This window comes from Miniopterus natalensis, chromosome 1 (genome assembly GCF_054644295.1).
Source record: "Miniopterus natalensis isolate mMinNat1 chromosome 1, mMinNat1.hap1, whole genome shotgun sequence".
Lineage (NCBI taxonomy): Eukaryota > Metazoa > Chordata > Mammalia > Chiroptera > Miniopteridae > Miniopterus > Miniopterus natalensis.
The window spans coordinates 90,311,412-90,338,414 of NC_142081.1; the positions used below are offsets into that span (position 1 = coordinate 90,311,412).

General features: G+C 35.8%; 1 protein-coding gene across 16 annotated transcripts in view; it reads right to left on the reverse strand.

Annotated features, from left to right (window-relative positions):
• PARD3 (par-3 family cell polarity regulator) overlaps nt 1-27,003 on the reverse strand; it is a 720,826-nt gene that overhangs the window by 280,090 nt on the left and 413,733 nt on the right. For 8 of the 16 annotated variants that reach the window (XM_087823918.1, XM_087823919.1, XM_087823917.1 and 5 more), the window contains 3 exons: nt 18,297-18,485; nt 16,786-16,956; nt 5,208-5,358 (listed from right to left, as the gene is read on the reverse strand). In XM_087823918.1, coding sequence (XP_087680044.1) covers nt 5,208-5,358; nt 16,786-16,956; nt 18,297-18,485 — 511 coding nt within the window. Of the gene's footprint in view, nt 1-5,198; nt 5,359-16,785; nt 16,957-18,296; nt 18,486-27,003 lie in introns of all 16 variants that reach the window. The other 8 variants (XM_087823914.1, XM_087823892.1, XM_087823907.1 and 5 more) reach the window with 1 other exon arrangement.

The window sequence follows — 27,003 nt, forward strand, 5'->3', positions numbered from 1 at the left end:
CTAGACATTTCAACAAAGGAGCAAAAATTAAATCATATATATAATTTCAGGACAACCCACAGAAGTAACCTTGCTAGAAATTTCAAATGCATTCATTATTTAGCATGAACTCTATTACAGAAACACTACATGTTCACTAGAACTTATACTCAGCATTTTACCAAGAAAAAACACTCTACTTCAATTTGAAATGCATTCATTTTGACAAACTATGAAAACCAGCAACTACTTATGAATACTCATGACAAAAATGTAAATCAAATTTAGTACCTAATTGTTTGCCCTTTCTGAATTCAAGTCACTCACTTATTCCTACTAGAGTTTTAGGATATTCGTACAGAAAGACAGAAATCTGTTCAATAAAATATCATTCATAAATAAGGTCAGACAGTCTAGCACTATTACCCCAAGAAATATTTCCTTCTCAAGACATATTTTTCCTCCAAAAGTGTACAGAATGACAGAACCAGAATTTTCCCTAACAGCTCACTACTGATAAGGTGTGTGTCAAAGCATTAAATGACAAGACCCCACACAGGCAAAATTTATTGAAAGGCAATAATATGGTGTAATTACAGTACACTCATTTTTAACACAACTAAAACTCTTGGGTTTACACAATCTATTCTGAGAGACAGCCTAATAAGCAAACTGGAACACTGAACACTGAATGGTTCTTCATATGACAATCCTTTTATATAAGATGTTTTGAGTAGAAATATTGTACCTTAGTGATTCAAAAAATTATACATAAATAAATGGCAGGAAATTTCCCAAATAGTAAGACACGAATTTGGCTATTTTCTCGTATCCATGATTCTGGAGGCTATTATCTTTAAAAATTTGAAAATTCATTATTTTCCATCAATATTCCACTTCTTAACATGCTTGCGAGTAATACAGTTTTAGAATCTGACTCCAGGAATATACTGGGGGTAATGGAATACTACCAAACTCCACCTAGTCAATGTATTTTCATTACATTTGCTATACTTTGCATATCATAAATGTGAAACCTTTCAACGATGACTTGAGAGGCCTTTGACCTATTTTTTGATGGATAAATATTCCTTTGTCCTCAACTAGTTAACCAACAAGTACAAACTAAAATTTAAACCAGTCAATATCTTGTCAAGGAGTGAAACAATAAGATGCAGGATGATTGTTTACTAAACGTTTATTCATATGGCATATTTACATAGAAGGCAATGCCATGCATGATACTAAAAACAGATGAGGAAAATTTTTCCAGTGATTTGACTCACAATAAAAACATTAATGTTCTATTTTTCTACATTGAATTTCTCACAAGATGAAATAATATTAACATAATTATTTTTTAAACTCGCCACAAATGTGTGAAGATAAAAGCTACTAATATTAAATTCTAAAATGGATACAATAGGTTTCAGTTTTGCTTTAAACAGAAAAATTCTTCAGATTAAAACACTGGAAAAAATTTAAGATTCAATGCTCCCAAATGTCAACTTGTGATTTTACGAAAGGAACATGTTAGTTAAATTAGATATGCCTGGTATTGTTAATGTTATTATTATTAGCTAAGATGGCTTAGAAATTTGTAAAATATTTTTAAGGCTATTAAAAGAAAGAAATCCTATGCAGGATAACGGCACATTACTTTCTTTTTTTTTTTTTTTAATATATTTTTATTGATTTCAGAGAGAGGAAGGAAGAAGGAGAGAGAGAAGCATCAATGATGAGAGAGAGTCACTGATCGGCTGCCTCCTGCACATCCCCTACTGATAATCGAGCCCACAACCTGGACATGTACCCTGACCGGCAATCGAACTGTGATCTCCTCGATCAACCACTGAACCACGCCAGCTGGGCTGCAGATTTCTTTTTGATGAAAGTCCACGATGACCCTTTGAAAATGTAGGACAGGGGAAAGTCAACCAATACCGATGACTGGAGACAACTTGTCTTTGGTCACAAATCTGGCTGACCCCATCAAAAGCTAAGGAAATGGAATAGGGTTGAGTAACGTGGGACTAATGACTTACAAAAATATAGATCACAGTTTTGGTTCAGAAGCACAGAAACTTTGTGACTTCAGACTTGTTACTTAATTTTTTTGGTCCATAACTCCTCTGAACAGATTGTAAGGGGGCTGGACTACATGATTTCTAAGGTTGTTTTCGAAGATTAACTTCATTGATTTTTCTATCACAGTGGTTGCCAGAATGAAATAGATTTTAGAGAATAATGCTTTTTGCTTAAAGATGTGAATACTTATGAATTAATGTGAATAACGAATGAATGTCACAAATTGTGTAATTTCAGTATTCCCCTGGAAATAACTAAAAACAAAATAAAAATTACCATGGGATCTTGGGACTTCATTCTTTTATTTGTTAAGTGGGAAAGTGTGGTTGATGACATCTGACATCCTTCTATCTCTAACACCTCTACCTTTTTTGATCTATTTTGTAGTAGCTTCTTTCCTTGGATGTGTTCCCATACATATGAGTCAGAAAACCTCAAGCTTACTTTGGTCTAGAGTCAGACCTAGGTGAGAATAATATGAAAATGCACCCTGTTTGCATAAAATAAATCATTTCTTAATATAGTCAGCTGGGATTTCAATACCAAGTTCTAACTGAATCACAGTTGATCATGAAGTAAAAACCATCACTTCCACTAGTGTCTACATAGGAATTATTCTAAAAGCATAGAAGACAACCATTTACCAAGCAAGATCGGTCTGAGAAATTTCCCTGTACCTAGATACTATGCAAATCAATAAATACTATTGCTATTGGTATAGGTTAATAGAAATTCAGTGCTCTAATATCTTGTATTTGGTACCTTGTTTTGGTGTTTTGTTTGTTGCAAGGTAACATGTGTTGTAGGATTTTAACTTTAAAGGGGAACTAAGTGACATAACAGGGTATTTGTGTTTTAGGGCCAATGGTATTGAAATAGGGGCTGACAAAGACTGAGGAATTCTCAAACTTGTAAAACTAATGATAAGTCAAATTAAGTACATGTATTCCTCAGGGTTAAACTATATGTGAACCCTACTTTCCAGTAAAACATGTAAAAAAGACTGTCTTAAGAAAATTTCCAAATCATTCAACATCAATTTGGCCTACCACCCAATGTAAAGAGTCTGTCACCCCCCAGCCCAGAGGAGCATGCACAGTACATCACAAAGCACATAGCTGGGAGGGAAGTTGCTGCCCTGGGTGAAGTATTTAGAGTTTTAAAAGTCCATTACATCTCTACCAGAGGGAAGGGAAAACAATGTGAATGACAGTGCAAACGTAAGCAGACTAATGAATCCACAGCTAACAAAATCAGGGCAACAGACTATGACAAAAATGAAGGAATCCTCAACCCATATATACAGCATTTCAAAAGGTTACTAGGTGAATTTTGTTTGTTTTTTGGTTTGTTTTTTAGTTTTAGTTTTTCGCCTTCCTCTGAAGCATCAGGGATTGGAGGCAGGACGCCGGTTACAGGAACTGGTGGACCAATGGTCTGATTCAGTATGGCAAGTCCTATGTTCCTATAATAGAGGGGAAATTACAGCATATCACTTTGTATGCACACAGATCCAGGCACACATGCACTCTCTCTCTCAAGGGGTCTGAACTATCATCAATAAAAAAGTATTTAACAAAGATAAAGTTTTATACCAAATCCAAGGAAGTATAGAAAATCCAACAGCAGTGAAGAGAATGATCATTAATAAGCAAAGATTAATGTGATAAATTACATGTGATGCGTGTCACCTAACAGGTGCACGGTATCTTTAGCAGGCTTCCTTTACTTTCACTGATTCCAACCAAGGAAAAGGAAGAATGGTGACAAAATAAAACTACAGTTAGCATGTCTACACTCTATGTGTAATAAAATAAATGAGAATTTAGCAATTTTTCCAAACTAGAAAGATAGGGGAATTAGAGGAAGAACAGAAAATTCTAGCAGTCATGTTTATGTATTTTTCCTATCATGCCCAGTAGAAAGTTCTTTGAAGGCGCACAATTTCTATTCATTTTTTTATCTACAACAAATGTGTATACACGATGCCTTGCCAATAAATATCCACTGATGAATGAAGTAAATTCTTCTAATGAAGCTTCACAATGGAAACTTTAAATATACTAAATCTATACTTAATATACTCAAAATGGAGTAAAATTTAGGGTTTTATTTTATATTAGCAAAACATATCAGCAATAAAAGTGTTTTATGTTAGTTGCTATTTTAATCAAAACAGTTTGCTGTGTTTTAAATTCAAAGATTCTCCCAAGGTAATCCCAAGATGAGCAACTCAGTACATCTAGCCAGTCCTGTGGCAAGCAAGGCCTTATTAACTGGATCTGTTAGTAGAAGCTGCACTGCTACGGAGCAAGTGCAAACAACCTCATTACCCAGTGGGGGCCATGCACACAGCACGGTGTTGAATCCAAAGAAATGATGCAAAAACTTGTTTTAGGGTTTTAAAATTAAGGCTTTAAAAAAGCAGAGATGCAAGTAAAAAGTGGTACCCTCCTATTAAGCACAAACAAATGCGAGTTATTTATTTATTTATTTATTTATTTATTTATTAAATACATCTTTATTGATTTCAGAGAGCGGAAAGGAGAGGGGGAGAGAGAGACAGAAACGTCAATGATGAGAGTGTCATTGATCGGCTGCCTCCTGCACACCCCAGACTGGGGATTGAGCCCGCAACCCGGGCATGTGCCCTGACCGGGAATCGAACCCCTATCCCCTAGATCCTAGGTCGATGCTCAACCGCTGAGCCATGCCCAGCCGGGCGTGAATATTTTATATATGTATATATGTATATATGTATTTTTCCTCTCCCTCCAAATAGCGCTACTGTGAATTATATGTAACTTTTGGAGCCTTCTGGCCATAAACCACTAAATTTTGATCTTTTTTAAAACATGGCTTCATTTATTATCTCAAACAAGCTAAGGATGTCTTGATCACTGGAAAACATTTCTATGGGATTCCTTTCTTTTTTTTCTTCCCACATTACAGGATCTAAAACTCACTTAAAAATAGAATCAATGTATTGATTTACTCTCTTCACATTAATACTTCCTGAGTGATAATGAACCCACTCTCTTCCTCTTTTCATCCTTTACATTAATATTACATTAATAACCTCTGTGTGAACCAGTTAAAGCATAAAAGTAAGATGTGATAAACAGCTTTACCTGACTCACCCATTATCCTACTGAGTGCAGCATTCCTTGTGGGGGATTCATCGAGCCTCTCAATCCCACTGTAGAGGGAATGGGAAATTCTTCGTTCTCTATCATCCAATACCGTTTCAACGGGCAACTCAGGTCCCGAGAGGCTCCCAGGTGACTTGAGCTGTAGAGGAAGGCGGGCAAGGGAGAGTCAGGACTGGAGGCCGATTAGCAGCATGGGGGTTTTATAACAACTTGCCCAAGGCCTGCATCCAACCGGGTATCAAATGAACTAGAACTTTTCACCCTGTACCAAAATAAATTCTGATGACAGCTCTGCCTAATGACCAACTTTCTGTGCCACTTTACAGTGTGCCTCCCATGAAGTTCTGTCAGATTTCAACCACTAGAGGAAAAATATGGATATTAAAAGCTATTTTTAAAAAAACTTATCTTGTTGCTTATTTTTTCAGTTTGACTGTTATAATCTGTTGAAGTCAATTTAAGTTATGATTTAATTCAAAATTCTTCCTAAGGCTGCATAAGGCATGCTTTATCAGATGGAAGCTGGAACTTAACTACACTTTTACACCTACAATATGTAAGTACACGGACTAATTAAGCACACATTTCTGTGTGTGTGCTGGTAGAATTACTACTCACTCTATAAGACTTAAAGACCACTTGTCAGCTCAGGTGTCTTGAACAATACACTGAGCCTGAATTTCTTCTGCTGGACATTAGGAATAATCATCCTATTCTCTGACTGTAATCTTAAGCATCAGATAATGAATAACTTAGAAAAGTACTTCAACAGTATACAAACAATATTCTAATGAAACAGGCAAAGATGTATATTTTACAAACATATACAATCTCCTAAATAAGCAAAGAATATAGGTCAAGTTCTATCACCATGAATAAAATTATATGTGGCATTCTTTAGAACAGTAGTGTTTTATAAGTAATATTCCCCATAAAGATAATATGAATAAAAAAACTATGTTAGTAAGGCCTTGAAACAAATCTGCTTCAAGAAACAACAAAGCACACTTAATTACCCTCCTCCCAGTGGGGGTTCTGAGGTTAACCCATGGACCAATATCTTAGGACACTGTGGTGCTGCTGGCTGCAGCCAGAGGCAGAGAGTGAGTGGAGGGGTAGAACAGCCCAACACAACACAGCAAAGCTGGAGAGGAGACTGCATTTCTCAAACAGATGAAACCACAACTGTGGCACTTCCTTTGCCTGAACAAATTATGATTTCTGTAACAAGATATCATCTGTTTAATATAAATGAGATATTTAATGAAGTTCCGAATTGTAGACTTATCTCTCCCAGTCTGATAAGCACTGGGGACATTTAATGCACTGAAGGGTCAACACAATTACAACTGAGGCACATCAAACTGCAGGAGAGTAATAAACTCACAGCACCAGTGAATTAGACTCAATAAGGTTTAAATTGTGAAATGAGGATTTGTTTTATTAGTTTTTTTTAAATTGCAGATTACAACTGACAGCTTTACTGGAAAGTAAATGAAATATTCAAGGTCTCTGATGTATAAGAATAAAATAATACTTTCTGAAAGAATACTAAGGCTAAACTCCAAGGTGCTTTGGGGACATAAAAGCAAAAATACCTGACACCTTTAAGAACAAGTATATTTGAATTTTTTAAATGAGCACATACATCAAAGAGACTTGCTATACAATAGGCTCTACACACAAGACCCACTTGCTATGCAACAATTTATTTCATCATAAGACATCCTCAAGTTTGCTTAACAAATACCTTTAATTGAACTATATAACTGCAATTTTCTAGATAATAAAAACTTTATAAAGCTCCTTCATGAAAAATCCCTAAATATCCCAAGAGGCTAGTTTAGAATTTTATAAAGTAAAATAAAAATTAATTTAAAAAATTCTCCATGAAGGCTTTCTAGAGAAAAACAATAAGATGCTTGCTCAGGCAGAACATGGCACTTGCCCATTTTCCTGGGAAAGATTGCACACCTCCCCAGCCTCCCTAACCATATCTAATTTGCATCTCAAAGTACAGATTTAAATGAAGAAATCAAGGGCCTACTACATAAATATTTAACAGATGATACAATGCCTTTTTATTTCCAAAAAAAAAAAAGTGATTTCAAATATTTTGATGATTTGTGTGAGTGTGCTAGAAAAAGAGATTAAGAACAAGTGTTGTCAGAGTGGCACTCAGGACACAGGGGAGGCAGAGCTAGGTGGCCCTGGGAGAGCAGCCCAGGACTTTCTACAATTCAGGCTGCTCCCAGGCCCTTTTAGTCTCCTTATATTATAACTTTATAAAAATTAACATAATTAGGAAAAAAAAGAAATAAACTGCAATTTTCACTTTGTCATTTGTTGTTTAAAATACAAAAATGTTCTTCAACCCAGTTTCACTCAGTCCCTGGCAGCAGTAGCTGTGCAGGATCCCTCAGCTCCATCCCTAAATAAATGTGACAGCCTTGACACCTGCTGAAGACAAATTAGCTCCAGGTTGCAGCAAGATAACTCATATTGCATAGCAGTGTAAAGTGATGCAGTCTTTTTCTAAAGTAATGTGGAAATGTATATCGTGGGTCAAAAAACACCATATACCCTTTGACCAAGACAGTTATTTCACTTTGTGGTCACTATCCTCACGAAATAATAAGCTAGATGAGTAATAAAAATTCAAGTGAATCAATATTATTTGCAAAGGTATAAAAACTGGGAATCATCTCAATCTCTAAAAATAATATAAATAATAAGCTCTTTAAAAAGATATTCAAATGATCATATATAACTTTTATAATCAGAAAATAACAAATGCTATTTAATAATAAAAGACTGAATATTGTCCAATAAGTATGCTTTTCATTATGTACTTGGCCTTCTCTTCTTTTCTTAGGAAAAGTTAAAATCTTGATTTCTTATATAAAACTAATATAATTTTTGTGGGATTTAGTAAAATCTCATGTTTAAAGTATGCATCAGCAGGTTGAATGATGTCTTTCACATTTGAAAAATGTATTGCACCATCTTGACTATAAACACTGAAAGCTGGCATAGATATGGCCCTCACCCCCTTCCGAAAACTTAGATGTGGGTCCTACTTAGTATTTGGCATGATCTCATTATTCGATATTTCAGTTGTCATGGAATTAATCTGTTATCCCGAATGCCTCGTGCAGAGCACATACTTGGTGAATAATGAGATGAATAAATTTATTCCTAGATCAATGACTCAGAGATACCTTAAATGGTTTAGAGATCTTATACATGCTAGGCCACAAGGAAGTAGGCCTTTAAAGCTGACTGAATTGCATAATGTTAAAATTAAAAGAAACTGACCTAGATTTCAATTATACATTGAGAAAGTACTCACATCCAAAGGACACGTGAACACAAAACAAGGAATATAGAGACAGGAGGACAGTGGTAGGAGTTTTAGGGTCCAGTTTCAGGTTCTGATTTCATGCAGGACCACACTTAATTTCCTTTCCATCCTCATGTGGACAACAGCAAGGATCAGAGAGGTGAAGGAAGTTCCCCTAGTCATTCTGACTTTATGTAGCAGACCCAGAGTGTAACTGACTCTGTCAGATAATACAGTCTGTGTTTTGCCCTAGCCAGTGTGCTCAGTGGGTTGACCACCATCCCATATACCAAGAGGTTTCTAGTTTGATTCCCGGTTGGGGCACATGCCCGGGCTGTGGACTCGATCCCCAGTAGGGGAGGTGCAAGAGGCAGCCAAATGATGTTTCTCTCTCACATAGATATTTCTCTCTCTCTCTCCCTCTTTCTCTCTCTCTAAAATCAATAGAAACATATTTTAATAAAGTCTGTGCTTTTATTGTACATTATATCCCAATACAATCAGAATATAAATTGCCCGAACAACACAATCACAGTCAATCAGACCTACTCACATGCATAAAAGGAACGAACACCTTGTCACTTCTTTGCCCTTGAAGGTATTAAGCAAATCATGTGACCTTTCCACATTTATTCTTTAATACGTAAAATAAAGAAAATCACAAATGATGTTTTACACCACTTCCCATTCTAATATAGCTTTCATATTCTAAGAAGATTAAACCTAGAAAGAGAATTCATTTTAAAATAGTGCTTGATAACTAAATCCTTCAGTATGGGGTCTAAGACAAAAGCTCAACTGGTCACATTTACTGTTGGTACTAAAACACGACTTTATATGAAATCACATCTTACAAAGATATAATGAAATGACTGAAAGCTATGTTAAATTATAATAATCTCTATAAATATTAATTTCCTTGGAACATTAAAAATCAGCATAATTCTCATATACAGGTTATTCTCATACTCGAAGAACAATGTCAGGTGTTGGCTCCCATTTCCCTCTACTCTTCTTCAAAGTACTCAAAAAATTTATCCTTTGTGGTGATACCAATGTTTTTGCCTCTTGCTTTATGTATTCATTTTAATATGCTATACTTTACATCCCCATGACTATACTGTAACAACCAATTTTTACTTCTTAATCCAATCACCTTTTCACCCATCCCCCCCAACCCTCTTCCATCTGGCAAAATGTTCTCTGCACCTATAATTCTGTTTGTTTCTAGATTCCACATGTAAGTGAAACCATACAGCATTTGGATTTCTCTGTCTGATTTATTTCACTCAGAATAATACCCTCTAGGTCCATCCATGTTGTTGCAGATGGCAAGATTTTATTCTTTTTTAAGGCTGATTGACATTACATTGTATATATGTACCACTTCTTTATCCATTCATCTATTGATGGACACTTAGGTCACGTCCATATCTTGGCTACTGTAAATAAGGCTGCAATAAGCCTATGATTTCTTCAGATAAATACCCAGAAGTAGAATTGCTGGGTCCTGATTTGTCTCATTATAGCCTTTAACATCTATTTTGTCTGATATGAGTATTGCCACCCCAGCTAATTTTTTTTCATTTCCATTTTCATGAACTATCTTTTTTATACATTTACTTTCAGTCTGAATGAGTCTTTTGATCTGAAGTAGGTCTCTTGTAGGCAGCATATGAATAGATCTTATTTTGTTATACATTCAGCCACCCTATGTCTTCTATTTATTTATTTTTATCCTCACCCGAGGATACTTTCACCATTGCTTTTCAGAGAGCAGAAGGGAGAGAGAGAGAGACATCGATGTGAGAAAAACGATCGAGGCCGGGGGTCGAGCCTGCATCCGAGGTACGTGTCTTGGCTGGAATCGAACACAGAACCCTTCAGTTCAAAGGCCGACGTTCTAACTACTGAGCCAAACCAGTAGGGCCACCCTATGTCTTTTAATTGAAGCATTTAATTCATTTATATTTAAAGTAATACCTCATATATATGTAGTTACTGACATTTTATTACTCATATTTGTTATTTTTTTATCTTTTCATCTTAAAAAAGACCCTTTAGCCATACTAGTTTGGCTCAGTGGTTCTTAGAACATTGGATCTTGGACTGAAAGGGTCCCAGGTTCAATTCCAGCCAAGGGCACATACCTTGTTTGCAGGCTTGATCCCCAGCCCCAGCCAGGGCATGTGCAAGAGGCAACCAATCAATGTCTCTCTTGCATATCAATTTTCTCTGTCTCCCTTCCACTCTCTCTGAAAAAAAAGCAATGGAGAAAAATATCCTCAAATGAGAATAAAAAAACATAATAATAAAAATAAAGATCTTTTAACATTTCTTGTAATGCTTTTTTGGTGATGATGCACTCCTTTAGCTTTTTCTTGTCTGGGAAGCTCTTTATCATCTGTCCTTCAATTCTAAATGATAGCTTTGATAGGTAATCTTGGTTGTAGGTCCTTCCTTTTCATCATTTTTAATATTTCATGCCAATTCCTTCTTGCCTACAAAGTTTCTGTTGAGCAATCAGCTGACAGTCGTATGGGTGCTCCCCTGTAGGTAACTGATTTTCCTTGCTGCTTTTAAGATTCTAACTTTTGGCATTTTAATTATGATGGATCTTGGTGTGGACCTCTTTGGGTTCATCCTGTTTGGAACTAACTCTCTGCACTTCCTGAACTTGTATGACTATGTCCATCCACAGATTAGAGAAGTTTTCAGTCATTATTTCTTCAAATATGTTTTAATTCCTTGCTTGCTCTCTCTTCTCCTTCTGGTACCTCTATGATGTAAATATGGTATGCTTGATGTTGTCACAGAGGCCCCTTAAACTATATCATTTTTAGGATTCTTTTTGCCATTCTGTTTGGGTATTTTCTGCTACCTTATCTTCCAAATTGCTGATTCAATCCTCTGCTTCATCTAACCTACTACTGATTCTAATGTAGTCTTCATTTCAGTAATTATATTTTTCATTTCTAACTGGTTCTTTCTTATGTTTTCTATCTGCTTTTATGATATCACTGAGCATCCTTATAACCAGTGTTTTGAACTCTGCATGCGGTAGATTGTCTCCATTTTATTTATTCTTTTTCTGGAGTTTTGTTCTGTTCTTTCATTTGGGCCATCTCTGTCTCCTCATTCTGGCTGCCTTCTTCTGTTTGTTTCTATGTATTAAGTAGAGCCACTACATCTCCCAGTTGGTAGTAGTGGCCTTATATAGTCGTTGTCCTGTGGGGCCTAGTGTTGCAGTCTCCCTGGTTACCTGGGCGGGGAGGTCCAGATGTGTTCCTTGTGTGGGTTGTGTGTGCCTTCTTGTTGTAGCTCAGCCTTGATTGTTGTTAGCATGTCAATGGCACATCAACCCGAGGAATTGACCCTTGGGTTGATTGGTTGTAAGAACTGTCCATGACTACAGAAGAAGAGCTGTTTCAAAGGGGCCAACCCTACGGAGCAGGATTAGCTTCAGTGGGGCTCAGTGCCTGCCAAATCTGCACTTTGGAAGTGTCATTTTTTGAAATGGTTGGGTGGTACTCTGGTGTGGTCTGAAACTGGCCACCCAGTGTTGGTTCTGGTGCCTCACAGGAGGAGCTAAAATGCAGGCCAAGGTCAGGTGCCTGTGCCCTGCCTAGGGCCATCCAGCATGAGCTACAAAGCAATATGCAGATGGCAGCTACTTGCATTGGACTCGGGAGGTTTCCCACAGAGGCCAAGTTGCAAACCAAGTCCGGATGCCAGTCCTGCAGGGAATGGGATCACTTAGCAAGCGGTACAGAGCATGCTGAGGCCAGATGCTGCTTGCTTGGGGTTTATGAACTTTTGAGAGGTTTTAGGAAAGTTTTCAGCAAGAGCCAAGACAGGTTGTTTGTGTGGAAAAGCCACTGGAAAGGGCTTGGGTGGGCCCACAAGTCAGGTGGGACAAGGTCTCAAGGAATCACAAGGGCAGGTTAAATGTTGTTAGTCAGGTTGATGGAGACTCAGATGTGGTGCCAGCCTGTGGGCTCTGCGGGGAGAGGGCTCAGCAAAGGAATAATGGCTTCTGCCTGCACTTCTGTCTGGGAAAAAGCTACCCCTTCAACCCTTGCCCCAAAGCCAAACAATTCCGTTTCTCCCCATATGTCCCTGGGGACTTCGGAGCTGCCACTCCAGGGAGAGAGCTCAGAGAGAGTGAGATCAAGTACACTCATGTGCATGCCCTTTCAGAGTACTCCAGAAGTCCTCTGTATTAGCCACAATCCCTGCTGGTTTTTACAGCCAGAGTATTTCTCTTCTTTGCACTGAAACCCTAGGCTGGGAGTCCTGGTGTGGGGCTGAAAACCCTCACTCCTCAGGGGGTACCTCCACAGCCAAGATATTCCTCCAGATTTTTAACCACCACATGAGCTGTAGGACCAGCTTGTTAGGAGTCTGTCTCTCCAACCAGTCTCCACATGTCTTCTTCTTTATATCTTCAGTTGTAGGACTTCTGTTCAACTAGACTTCAGGTGGTTCTCAATGATGGTTGTTCTATAGTTTAGTTGGAATTTTCATGTGGTCATGGCAGGAGGCAAGCACAGCATTTTCCTACTAGCCATCTTGACTGAAAGCCTGATTTACGTATTCTTTTCAATGGAAAAGAATGCCAGGACTTAAGAAAGTTTTCTCCAAAGAGTTAATCTATACTTCAGGGGCACAAAACAATGGGAAGCCATTTCTTTCTCTATTTTTTTTAAGAAACAATTATTGCTTAGGAAATGTTTGAAAATGTACTTAAGTAAAAACATTAGATCCAAGGAGCAAAGAAAATCCAGAATCACTGTTAAAATATTAATTTTGTTAGCTGTCTGATGGTTTTCTTAGAATTTCAGTCTCTAGTAGTAACTAAGTTATATTTTTCTTCTACAACTGCCAGATTCTCTAGGATTATTTTTCCCTCATCATTCAGTCCAGGAGGATCTGGCTTTGGAGGAAAAAGAATAAATAAAGTTTGGGGCACCCTGGAATTAGGTGCCTGGGAGACATACCAGTGAATACCTCCATGGTGACTTGGAACTAGAATAGCTCTGAGCTAAAGAGTGAGTTATGGGATACTCATCATAACATAGATGGTACCTAAAGACCAGGAAATGAAGATCACCCAGGGAGCACGTGCACAGGAAGAAGAAACAGCCCAGGAAGAGCCTTGAGCAACACTAACAATAAAAGAACAGGCAGAAAAGAGGAAAGAGAGAAGAGCCAGAGTAAAGTAGAAAAAAAATGGAGAGAGCAGGTAACAAATGATTCAAGAACGAGTTGGTGTTCAAAGAATCCTGAAATGTCAAGAAAAACAGACTGAGAAATGTCTTCCAGAGAAAATCTCGAATGTGCTGTAGAGGGACAAATACTAGTGAAACACAGGGTAAGTTGATACGTAATATGGAGATATGACAATTTATTTTTTAAAATACTAAAATATATATACAGCACTTCCCACATAGAAGGGCAAGGAAAGTTGTGACAAAGTACAGAAAATTTTATTTTGCAAATTCTCATCTTCTCTAGCTTGAAATTAAGTATGCAAACTCTTGGTTTAAAGATGTGTTTGTAAAATGTAGTTTTGTAATATTTCAAAGACTGGGCTATATGGCTTACTAATAGATCCAGAAGAGAGAACTCAAGCACTTTGTTTAGCTTAAGGTTCATTCACGAAAAGATGCCCTATGCTTATCAATATTTACTGTAATATAATTTACACATACCCTCCCATTAATTCAAGGAAATGTTTTTTCCAAAGGTAATATAAGCACAATTATGTCTTACGCCTTATGGGAAGCTGAATGGAGCTCTTCTGTCTTCATATAATTCTTTAGTTAAACCCTGTAAATATAAAAGGCTTCTCGCTAGTATTGTAAAGAAAGCACAGCACTCGTGATAAGATTTTCTTTGATATAATTGTTTCATAAGCTTATTCTATCCTAAGTACTAGTAATAACCAGCAATATATAAAAATTATATCATAAGGAATATTGAGTATTAAAGTCTACTACTGTCTACTGCAGCTGTTCCCCAACTTAAATCATTTTATTCACATAAATTCATATGCAAAAGTGAGTGAGACACAGATATTTCAGTGGATTCTAATTTCATGTCTTTCACAGGGTAACAGTGAATGAAATCAGTGCTTTTTCTCAAAACATCCTCAAGCTGCTACAGGTTTGCTTTGCTACTATTTGGGAAACAATAGGGATCATCTCAATCAGACAAAAGCAGATCTGGACTCAGGACACTGACATTCGTACATTTCTTATGTTTTTAAGTTTCTCTATAACACTCAATGTTTTTCTCTGATGGAGAACTCTGAAAAGTGTTACTAATTTTAGTTTCTTTTAAAGAGTCTAATAGCATGATAACTGTACAATATAATGTAAGTTCTACGAGAGAAGAATCCCATCTGTTTTATTAGCCTCCATATACCCAGGATCTAACGTATTTTCTGAATACAATAGATACACAATAAACATTTGTTTAATAAATACAGGGTGTCCCCAAAACATATATACACACTTTGAATAATTATTAATTCCAATGGGTTAAATCTGAAAGGAAGGAAACATCAATTGACCTAGCAGCCGTTAAAGTGTGTATACATTTTTGAGGGGACACCATACATGTACCATTTGAGGAATGTGAAATTATTCAGTTTCAGAAAAAAAGCTAATCAAGATCAATGTATCTTGTAAACTTACTGTTAAGAATTTTTCATGTAGCACTTTAAAGGGCTTTCATTAAAAAGACCAGCTAGTGATCTGACAACCAATAAAAACTATTATTCAAGAAAACTACTCCAGTAGCCTAGTATGAGGGATTGGCATTTATAGTTATACTATAAAAGTGAATATTTCGACATCACACTGTCTCCACTCTGAGATTTTTAGTTACAGTTACACTGTTCTCTTATTGGCATGAAAATTAATTTAATTACTATTAATTCATTCTCCATTTGGAAGTTAAAAATAATATAAAAGCGAGTAAATAGTCAATAACCTTTCAAAAATTGGCCACCTCTACATTGACTACCCACTCAGCTCAGGAGTTGTTGTTTTTTGCAAAATATGATGGCATTATAGGATCAGCTGAGTAATCATCACAACCTAAAAACATGGATTTTAAAAAGAAAAACACAAACAATTTACATAGCATTTTCAGTTTGTACGATTTGCTAGTAATTTTTTCTTAGTTCATTTCAAAATGTGGGAATTTGAACATCAATAAATAGAAGAATAAGCTACACTTTCAGTAAGTTCTGTTCTTTGTAAACTATCAGGTCCCAACAATTTTCTGTAGATGGCACATAATTTATAACAGATCTATGAAATTTGTTTTTAAAAGGTTCCAATATTAATTTTTACTAATATATAGAATTTCTTTTTACCTTTAATTTTCAAATGCCCTGCTAAAAAGAAACAGATACATTTTTACTTATTTGGGAAAACATGACCATACTACCTTTCCTACTCACCCCTACTTACATAGTGCAGCATATATTCTGAAACCACCACTCAAGGGGAAAACAGTCAACCTTATAGTAAAGGAGAAAGTAGAGGTAGCAGGTAGAAGAGGCTCAAACTTTTGACAATACCAAAGGATAAAGGAGCTTTGTAAGAGGCATCTCTTTTTTTTTAATTTGTTTTTATTGATTTCAGAGAGAGGAAGGGAGGAGGGAGAGAGATATAGAAACATCAATGATGAAAGAGAATCATCAACTGGCTGCCTCCTGCATGTCCCCTACTCGGGATCGAGACCGAAACCCGGGCGTGTCCCCTGACAGGGAATCAAACCGTCACCTCCCGGTTCATGGGTTGACCCTCAACACCAGCTGGGCAGAGCTATCCATTTTTGATAAACAAATGAACAACTCTAGTTTCATTGTTCCTCCCTACCAGCAACAATGCTGCTGAATGGGCTTGTTGGCTCTGAGCAAGAAGGTGTAATCTCACCTAAAAGTACCTTTAAGATTCCCATCTTATCTGTTGAGTTGGCAACAGAAAAACTAATGCACAAGTAGGAATATTTCGGCCACAGAACTAAGAAAACACATCAGAGCTCACTGACAATATAATAAAACTATAGCAAGCAAAGATTATTTATAGCATTTCGAGGAAAAGTCCCAGGACTTGCCATTCTTGGTCCTCCGTTGGGACTGAAATTCAGTCTTATTACAATTTCAAATGCTAGTGCCTTTCATCTTTTTATTTTTTTATTCTTTACCTCATTGCACTTGCTTATTCGCCTCGCAACAATAAGCTGGATCATTCCTCGCTTGTTCCCTTCAGTGGACATAGACTTTCTGAGAGTTTCCATGGCATCTTGGTTTGTCTTGCCCAACAAGGATTCTCCATTCACTGCTATCAGCTGATCATTCACCCGAAGCCTTCCATCCTGAGAAGCAAACAGGTTAAAAAAAAGTGCTATTAAATAGTCTGTTATAAAAGAAGTTGCTTTCCTTTTAGTTAAAAAAAATTAAAACAAAGCAAAAAAAGTGGGGGGGGGGTAGGACTTTAATCTTAATGGATTTGCCTACTGAATACTAGCATCATCATGGCTAAGCAGTCACTGTAGCCTTTGTCCATTTCAATCATTTATACATTTTGTAAATCAAATCATTATCATAATTTGCTTACCAAAATAGCATAGTAATTCAAAGGACACAAAGTGATTACTTTCTTGCTTCCAGAGACACCCACAGAGGTTATTTACAATCCAAGACATGCAAAAGCGCAAGGCTATTAGACAAGTACAGATAGAGAGGTGCTCCCTTAACAAACAGCCAGGAAGTTTTCTCTAGACTGGGAAATAGGGTAAGTGATCCACAGACAAGGATGGGAAAAGTAAAAGGTTAACCTTTATTGTATGGGAGCCCAGAGCCAGAACCTAAGCTAAGTCTTTGCATAGATTATCTTCATTGAACTAAAATGACTATGGGTTTTAAATTCTGAGACAAAAAAATGGACAGTGAAGCCATGGATGCCATCCCAAAATGAGAGATCACTGAGATCTATTCCAGTTGTTTTATCATGGAGGGGATATTAAGAAAAAAAACAGAAAACATTTGTTATGTGTTATAGGATATCAGAATATGCTGACCCAAAATACACCACTTTGGCAAAGAATGGTTTTGAGGTGAAGGCAATTGAGAAATGGCAGACGCAGGAGGTGTTCTCTGCCCTCCCCTCTCTGCCTGAACACAGGACATAAACTTCCGTTAGTGAAGATGTCCCCTCACTTCTCCCAAACCAGGGAAAGGAAGACAATGTTCAATACCAGAGACAGAGATGGCACTGAGACTAGTCTGTATAAACAAAACTTACAAAATAAACCTTATCTATCATTAGTTTACCTCATATATTTACCTAACCAAAATTTACAGCCCTTAGAAGCCCAAGCCCTTTTCCCTTTTTTTAAACAGTTCTCCACAATGTACTGCTCTTTCCTTAAATAGAATATAACCTTCCAAGTCTCACTGCTTAAGTTTTCACTTCTTTTCTGTGGAGTCCCAATATACATAAAATTTAAAATATTAGCTTCAATTAAATTTGGAACTTTTTTCTCCTATCAATCTATATTTTGTCAGTTTAATTCACAGGCCTCAGAAACAGAATATATGAGGGTAAAGAAAGTCTGTCCTCCCCTACAGTGTATGCATTTCCAAAATAGTTACAGGATGGAATTAAACATCTTTGTTAATGGACATAAGCTTGACAAAATTGGCATTTGCTTACTTTAGATGCTGCTCCTCCATTAATAATGGACTTGACAAAGATTCCCAAATCCGCATGGTTCTCTTTTGACCGGTTACCTTTGACACTGACACCAAGACCTGCTGATCCTGAATCGTTAAGTGGAACTTCAAATGTCAAAAATTCCCTGGTGCCATCAGGTGTGAGAACAACATCCTCCTCTTCTGCTTTCTAACAGGGAACAAAATTGCAAAGCACATTATATTCCAATGTTTCTTTCTCACAGAAATTTTTAAAAGATTGCTAATAAGCAGTTATTTTTTTTTTTTAAATATGTTTTTATAGATTTCAGAGGAAGGGAGAGGAAGAGAGAGAGAAATATCGATGAGAGAGAGAATCGATTGACTGCCTCCTGCATACCCGCTACTGGGGATCAAGCCTGAAACCCGGGCATGTGTCCTGACCGGGAATCAAACCATGACCACCTGGTTCATAGGTCGATGCCCAACCACTGAGCCACACTGGCCGGGCTAATGAGCAGTTCTTAGTCATAACAGGCACAGTATCTCCACCAAAGTTCCATGACAAGATCCAAGAGAGCAGTGCATCTGCACCCTCCAAAGGATTCCTGGAAACAGCTGTTAATATTTTTATGCAGCATTTATTTCAATATTAAACAAACGCAAATTAGATTCTCAGAGAAAAGAGGAAATATAATGAAAGGACTGAAAACATATACACTCCTAGAGCTTGGGATTTTTTGGGGGGGGAGGGTTCTGTTTATACAGGGTGGGGCAAAAGTAGGTTTACAGTTCTGAGTACATGAAAGAGTTTATTATTTATTAATTATTGTATTACTTTCAATATGAACTGTAAACCTACTTTTGCACCACCTGTATGTATTCTAAACCACAGGAGAAAAACAGTACCAGAAGGAATCAAAATACATAAATATAACTCATTTGTCCCTTGCTTTTCATCAGGAATTTTCAATGTTATTAATAGTTTCATGTTGACTAATGTTGCATTATTTTATTCACAAAAGAATAACAAATCCTAATGCTACAAAGTCGGCAGAAAAAGGTATTCATTTTCCGAGAGCCACTAGGGAGTTTTAACGTTCAACATCTGTGAGACAAAGCAGAGATAACACCAGAGAAAATTTTTTCACAATACTGTACCATCCATAATTCAGATGGTATTATTCAAGCAATAGTTTAACTAATTAGTTGTATATGCAAGCTTCGATGACATAATTGCAATCATCAAGGCATAAAAGACTGTTTTAGAACACAACATATTTTAAGTTACACAAACTCTTGCCCATCTTAACACAGCAAGGAAGAAATGAAAGCTTAAAGTATAACCTAATTAAATGCACTGAGATGACATATTCTATTAATAAAAATATATGCCACAAGATGAAGGAGTGTGCCTCCTGAGCTCCTCCTCAGCTCCTTCCAGTAAAGCACCCATGGCCAAGACTTCAACCACCTAGATCTCTACACCGGTCATCTCCACATGTGGGAAGCCAGAATTCTTTTTCAAACTCAGTATTTCCAACCACATAATGAACACATAGCAGAAGCTCTTCAAATCACAACTAAATGCCTCTAGTACTACAACCTATTTCTCCTCCTCTTTTCCCAATTTTAAAATATTAGTCCAGCATCCACCTAGTCACTCAAGCTGGAATGATCAAATTCCAACTGAAGAATGGCTGAATATAGGCTGTCCCCCCAAAATGTATACACACAGTTTGAATAATTATAAAGGCAGTGTTTATTAAAATGCATTTCCTTTTCAAAATTGAGCTTTCAGCTGTTAAAGTTGCATACATTTTGGAGGGACACCCTATCTACAGTAGTACATAATTAGGCTAGAATATAATGCTTTTAAAGAATGGTTCAATTGCACACATGAAAGCAGACCAGTTCAGAGTAATGAAAACATGAGTAGACTTCACTATTTTTACTTTGTATCCCAAAAAACTTTTAAAATTTTCTAATAACAATCAAAATTAAAATAACTATAAAATATTTTTAAAGGAATTTCAGGATTTAACATGCAATCTGAAATATCTCAAACAAATAAAATTTTCTAATAACAATCAAAATTAAAATAACTATAAAATATTTTTAAAGGAATTTCAGGATTTAACATGCAATCTGAAATATCTCAAACAAATAAAATTTTCTAATAACAATCAAAATTAAAATAACTATAAAATATTTTTAAAGGAATTTCAGGATTTAACATGCAATCTGAAATATCTCAGTTAGATGAAATAATTTTTGGAAGTACAGAATTTACCAGTAAGAGATTATTTTTTAGATTATCCTAATACAAGAGATTTTCTAGTTTTAAATTGCTAAATCCATAATAATATAATTTATAAAGTGATGTTCCTAATTTACTAATATTCAATGTTAACACTTTATGGTAGGACATTTATTCTGCCAGCTCAAAGGGGGGCCTCACAGTTATGAGAACAAGGCACATTTCAAAAACATAAAATAAAATCACTAACATTTAAAACAGGAAAACTACACAATAAAAATATGAAATAAGGACAGCTTTGTAAAGATACAGGGCAATAGCTACGTTAACTATTCAAAGTAAACAAATTTTGGTATCATGGTAAATATAAAGCTTAAGCCGGCTCATTATAAATTTTCTTATATTTAAAACATTCCCAGAGAATAATTTTAGCTCAAATAAAACCAATGTATTGGGGAGAAATAAACATCAAGTACTCATATCAAAATACTGATATAATTATCACATATTTATTATGTAAAAGTATCTTTATATAGTGTTTTGCTCTATAAGCTTTTTTATCCATATGGTTCAAAATAAAGAATACTAAATAATGACTTCGTGTGAATGAATACAGCTATGTCAATATAACATCTGTTATAAAAACATAATATATAGGTAAATTTTCATGTTTAAAATACAAAATAGCATCAAAACACAACACAGTCCCCTTTTACTTTAAATTTAGAAGCAACTGAAAGATAAAAATAAAATGTACTTTGTGAATCAGTATTGATATTCCTGGGAAAGTTGAAGAGTCAGGAAACCAAAGAGTCCTTGGCTTATTTACTCTTCAAAAACCATTTAAATGCTTCATTACAGAGAACGTTCACAAAGTCTTCAGAGTATAGGGATCTCTTCACTCTTATACAAAGGAGAAGCCAATTTTCTATCAACTTGATTATTATTTCATCCAGATTCTGTACTTTATCAAGTTTCTTGAATCAAATCCTTTCTACAGAATTTGCTCAAGCCATTTGGACATAATCATGTCCCTCATATACATACATGTACACTCAAAGTGATTTTTTTTTTTTTTTTTTTAATGTATCTTCATTGATTTCAGAGAGAGGAAAGGGGAGGGAGAGAGAGAGACAGAAACATCAATGAGGAGAGAGTCATTGATCAAGCCCGCAACTGGGCATGTGCCCTGGCCGGGAATCGAACCCTGATCGCCTGGATCCTAGGCCTATGCTTAACAGCTGAGCCACACCTGGCCAGGCTCAAAGTGATTTTTTCCATCGAAGCAATCAGTCAGTTCTTCCTTTGTTTCTTATTCTGCTGACATTTTGCCTTTTTAATGCCCAGAAAAATTAGGCCATTTTTAATGAGCATATTAAAAGCAGAGAACCTGCAGGATGAGCAATATAAAAGCTATTTACTTTCCCACTACCCTCAGAACATCAGAAAAGATGCATACTTCTATCTGCAGTGAGATAGCAAAAACAGACACAAGTCTCAACACCAAGGTCCAACTTTCCTTCCTCCCCAACAATAGTCTGACCCCCAGGTCACTCTGGGTCTGCAGTGCATCTGCTAAATGGGTAGATAAGAGAGGAAATAAATGCTGATTATATTAAATAGCAAAAAATAATCATGAGAAGTCTGAGCCTCAACATATGAAAATTTTGATGAGTGCACAAAATATTGTGAAGAGGCAAAAGAAATAGGATTTGATACGTATCATGAGTCCATAAAATTATAGATATGAGTACAATAGCTGATACAGGGCTCTGAAAAGAAATGAGTGACTCAGCACACATTTTATCACTTGTGAAATTTGATTCCTGCTAATATTTTAGTCTTTGGTCCTGACACAGAGCTCCTAAATCCCTTCAAATTTTCTGAGTGATAAGAACATCTTTTGTTCTAATGAGGTGATTCTTGTTGGGCTCCTGCAAAGGGTCTGATCACCAGAAAGACCAAACCATGATTAGAAGCTTGGAACTTTCAGATCTACCTCCACTCTCCAAAGAGAGAAGAGGGGATGGAAATCAAGTTAATAACTGATCATGCCTACATGGTGAAGCCTCCATAAAAATCCCAAAAGTATGGGGTTCAAAGAGCTTCCAGTTTAATGAACATATCCACATGCCAGGAGGGTGATGCATCCCTGCCCCCGGGGGCAGTAGCTCCTGAGCTCGGGACCTTCCAGACTTCTCCATAAATATCTTTTCAAATGGCCATTCATTCACACCCTTTAAAACATCCTTTGTAATAAATCAACAATAGTAAGTAAACTGTTTTCCTAGGTCCTCTGAGTTGCTCTATCAAATTATTGAGCCCAAGGAGATAGTTGTAGGAACCTCTGGTTTATAGCCAAGTCAGAAGTTATGTGTAACCTGGGGGACCTAATCCTTGACATTGGCATCTGAAAGAGGTGACAGTCTTGTGGGAATAAGTCCTTAACTTGTGGGGTCTACACTAACTCCAGGTTAAAATCAGAGTTGCTTGGTGTAGAAAGCTCACACATCTGGTGTCAGAAATGTCAAAGGTGTGAGTAGAGAAGTAACAGCAATTTGTTCCTGTTCATTACTTCACTGTAATTTACTGATTTCTCTCTAATAGAGTTAATATTTTATTTCACCAATCATAATAAATTAATAACAAAATGTGAACATTCCCACAACAAATGGAAAATATATGTGAATGAGCAATTCATTAAAGATGAGTGGACCAAAAACTAAGTAAGAGATTCAGTCTTACTTGCAACAAGACATGCAGTCAACAATAGTTATCAAATTGCTAAAATAAAAAATTTGTTTTAAGTAATGATATTCAAGAATGCAAGTGTGGTAAAATGGGAACTTTCTTCACTGCTTTCACAGCTAGTGAAAATATAAAAAGGTACACTATGTATGGCAACCAATTTGACAATGCTTATCAAAAGCCTCTGTATTTTGCTTACTGCTTAACCCAGAAATATAACTTTTAGTAATATGTCATTTAAAAACTAATTGTGGTGAGGAAGAAAGATTTAACTGTTAGGGTGGACATGGCTTTTTTTTTTAATTTTATATTTCTATTGATTTCAGAGAGAGGAAGGGAGAGGCAGAGAGAGATAGAAACATCAACGATCAGAGAGAGTCACTGATCGGCTGCCTCGTGCACGCCCCCGCTGGGGATGGAGCCTGCAGCCCGGGCCTGTGCCCTGACCGGGAATTGAGGCTCGATCTCCTGGATCCTAGATAAACGCTCAACCTCTGAGCCACGCTCAGTCGGGCTGGACATGGCTTTAATCACAACAGCTACAAACTAAAACCAAGCTACATGTATGATATCAAGTAGATTAAGATATACCTACACAATGGAATACCATTCAACTATTAAATTATCTTTTGAAAACATTTACTGAGACAAATACATCTGTAACTAAGAAGTTGGATTTTATCCTGTGGGCTTTCATAATTCCCAGTACTTCACACCCACTATCAGCCTTGATACCCTATTCTTATAAATTAATTAATGTCTGTCTTTTCATATCAGTGAAAGCTTCACGAGGAAGGGCTAGATCAGTCTTTCCTTCTGTTTGAGACATAACATTTTTAAGCTACATGATATGTGCCTCAGATATGATATATATTAGTTACACAGGTAAAGAAGAAAGTCATAAAAAAACCCACATCAAAATGGCGGCATTGAAGTCACATAATTGCAGGTGATTACTTGATATTTTTTCTGTGCCTGGCTGAATTTTCTACCCTCAACATACATTAACTTTTGTATTATAAAAACACCACTGCATAACATTTCTTAATTCTCCTTCAAAAACAGTGTGGGAGAGGGAAGAGAGGAGCAATGTTATAAATGCTGGGCAGGGGCTGTGGCTGGGAAGGAGAAGGCTGGAAACGGATGCGTTATGACGGCTCTTACAAAACAATTACACCACAGTGGCCACCATCACATTCTCACACCTAACAAAAGTTCTTATAAAACTGAAAGGGAGAACACATTCAACATACAAAAATTAAATATGCAGTTATCATAAAAAGTAAACAGCATTTCTGTTTTTAATTAAGAAAGGAATTTTTTAAAGAGGTTACCTAGATTTTTTGCGTATAAAATAGCCATCCAATCATACCTGCGAAGTTGCTTTAAGTTAAATACTTTATTCTATATGTGACATGAATATTTATGCATTTTGTGATATTTTAGGGTTAATTATTCTATTGGCAAAGTTAACAATGCCACATGTGGCTTTATTGTGCTCTTTTCTAATTCAAATAGTTTAAAATGAGTAAAATTTAAAGAATTTAAAAATGTGTTCCTTGATAATACAAATACTGAAAAATAAATGTTTCATACAATTATTGATCTGTAATATTAAGCCAGAAAAACCCTTATCTAATCAAAGAAATGTCACACAAATCCAAATTGAGGAACATTCTCAAAGTAATTTGCACTTCAAAAATGAAAAGCAAATATAAACTAAAGATATGTTTCAGATTAAGGGAGACTAAGGAAACATAATTTAATCCCATGCAGATCCTAAATTGGAATCTGGACAAGATTTTAATTCTCATTCATTCATTCATTTCTGCATTAGAACATTAATTAGGACAACTGGTAGTACAACAGTTAAATCAATATTAATTTTTTGATTTCTAATTAACTATATTGTGGTTACATAAGAAAATGTCCTTGACCTCAGTATATACACAATGAAATTTTTACAGATAAAGGGAAATTATGTCACCAATTTATTCTCAATTCAGGGGGAAAAAAGTAATAGTAAGGAAAGGAAAAATAAGTGTGGGGGGCAGGATGAAAGAAAATTATATATCAAATGTGCGAAAATATTAACAATTGAAGAATGTGGGTGAAGAATATACTGGAGCTATTTTTACAATTCTAAGAAAAATGTTGACATATCAGATTAAAACTGACACCTACTAATTAATTCACAATAGTTTTTCTGTATCTCATATAGTTTTTACTTTTAATTCAGACATTACTACCAAACTAATCTTTAATCTGAGTTCAACAGCAAAAAAAACCACACTAAATTTTAAAGATATTAATTTTGGCATTCTACCACAAAAGGACAGTAAAAATAACTAAGAAATATTTCACAAGGGAAAATACACAAAACATTAAGAAATCATTTCTAAAGCAATAGTAAGCAATTTCAAATGAAATCCTTAAACATTGACAGATACACTATACAAAAGCATTACTATTTTTGTAAGATCATGAAAATACTAATCTATTCCAATTTTGGAATAAGATTAATTTTAAATAAGTTTGAATCATTTGAATTACATTTGTTTCATTAAATTATAAGCTTAAGATAAGTTTGAGCATTTAAAGCACAAGAAATAGCAAACATTTTTAAAAATTCTTTGTGACAATAGCAGCATTAGATGCTGAAAACCAAATTTTCAATGAACTCCCAAATAAAATTTTGTGCACTTTCATCTATGTTCTCTAAAATATCAAAGTTAATTTACTTTATAGGCCTAAAGAAGTGTTTGATGATGAGTTTATCCAAAGAATTTGTACAAAGTTTCAATAAATGACTCACAATTTACTTCCCCATTAGGCTCCCCATCTGCTGTGTCTGGCACAACTATTTTCTCCCCACTCCCGGCTTTATTGAGATAGAACTGACATATAGCACTGTGTTAATTTAAGGTATAAAATGTGCTGATTTCATAGACTTATATATTGAAAAATGATTATTGCCATAGCGTTAGCTATAACCTCGATCACGTCACATAATTACCATTTATTTTTTGTGATGAGAATATTTAAGATCTATTTTTTAACAGGTACACAGGGTATCCCCCAAAACTGTATACACACTTTAACAGCTGATAGCTCAATTTTGAAAATGAAATGTATTTTAATATACACTGCCTTAATTATTTCAAAGTGTGTGTATACATTTTTCTGAGACAACCAATATATTCCAGAATTCATAATCATAATCACTATGCTATGCATTAAATGCCCAAAGCCTATTATAAGTTTATTCTCAGACCAACATTTCCCCTTTCCCTCCAACCCCCAGGTCCTGGGAACCACCATTGCACTCTCTCTTTCTATGAGTTCAGCTTTAGATTCCACGTGTAAGTATTACACGTATCATACAATATTTGTCTTTCTCTTTCTGACTTATGTCACTTAGCATAATGTCCTTTAGGTACATTCATGTTGTTGCAAATGGTAGGATGTCCTTCTTTCTTATGGCTGAATAATATCCCATTTTGTGTGTGTGCAAACACACACATCACATCTTTATCAATTCATCTGTTGATGGGCAGTTAGGTTATTTCCATAACTTGATTATTGTGAACAATGCTGCACAAAAATGGGAGTGCAGCTACCTCTTTGAGATCATGATTTCACTTCCTTTGGATATACAGGATGTCCCCAAAATTTTATACACACACTTTGAATAATTATAAAGGCAATGTTTATTAAGATA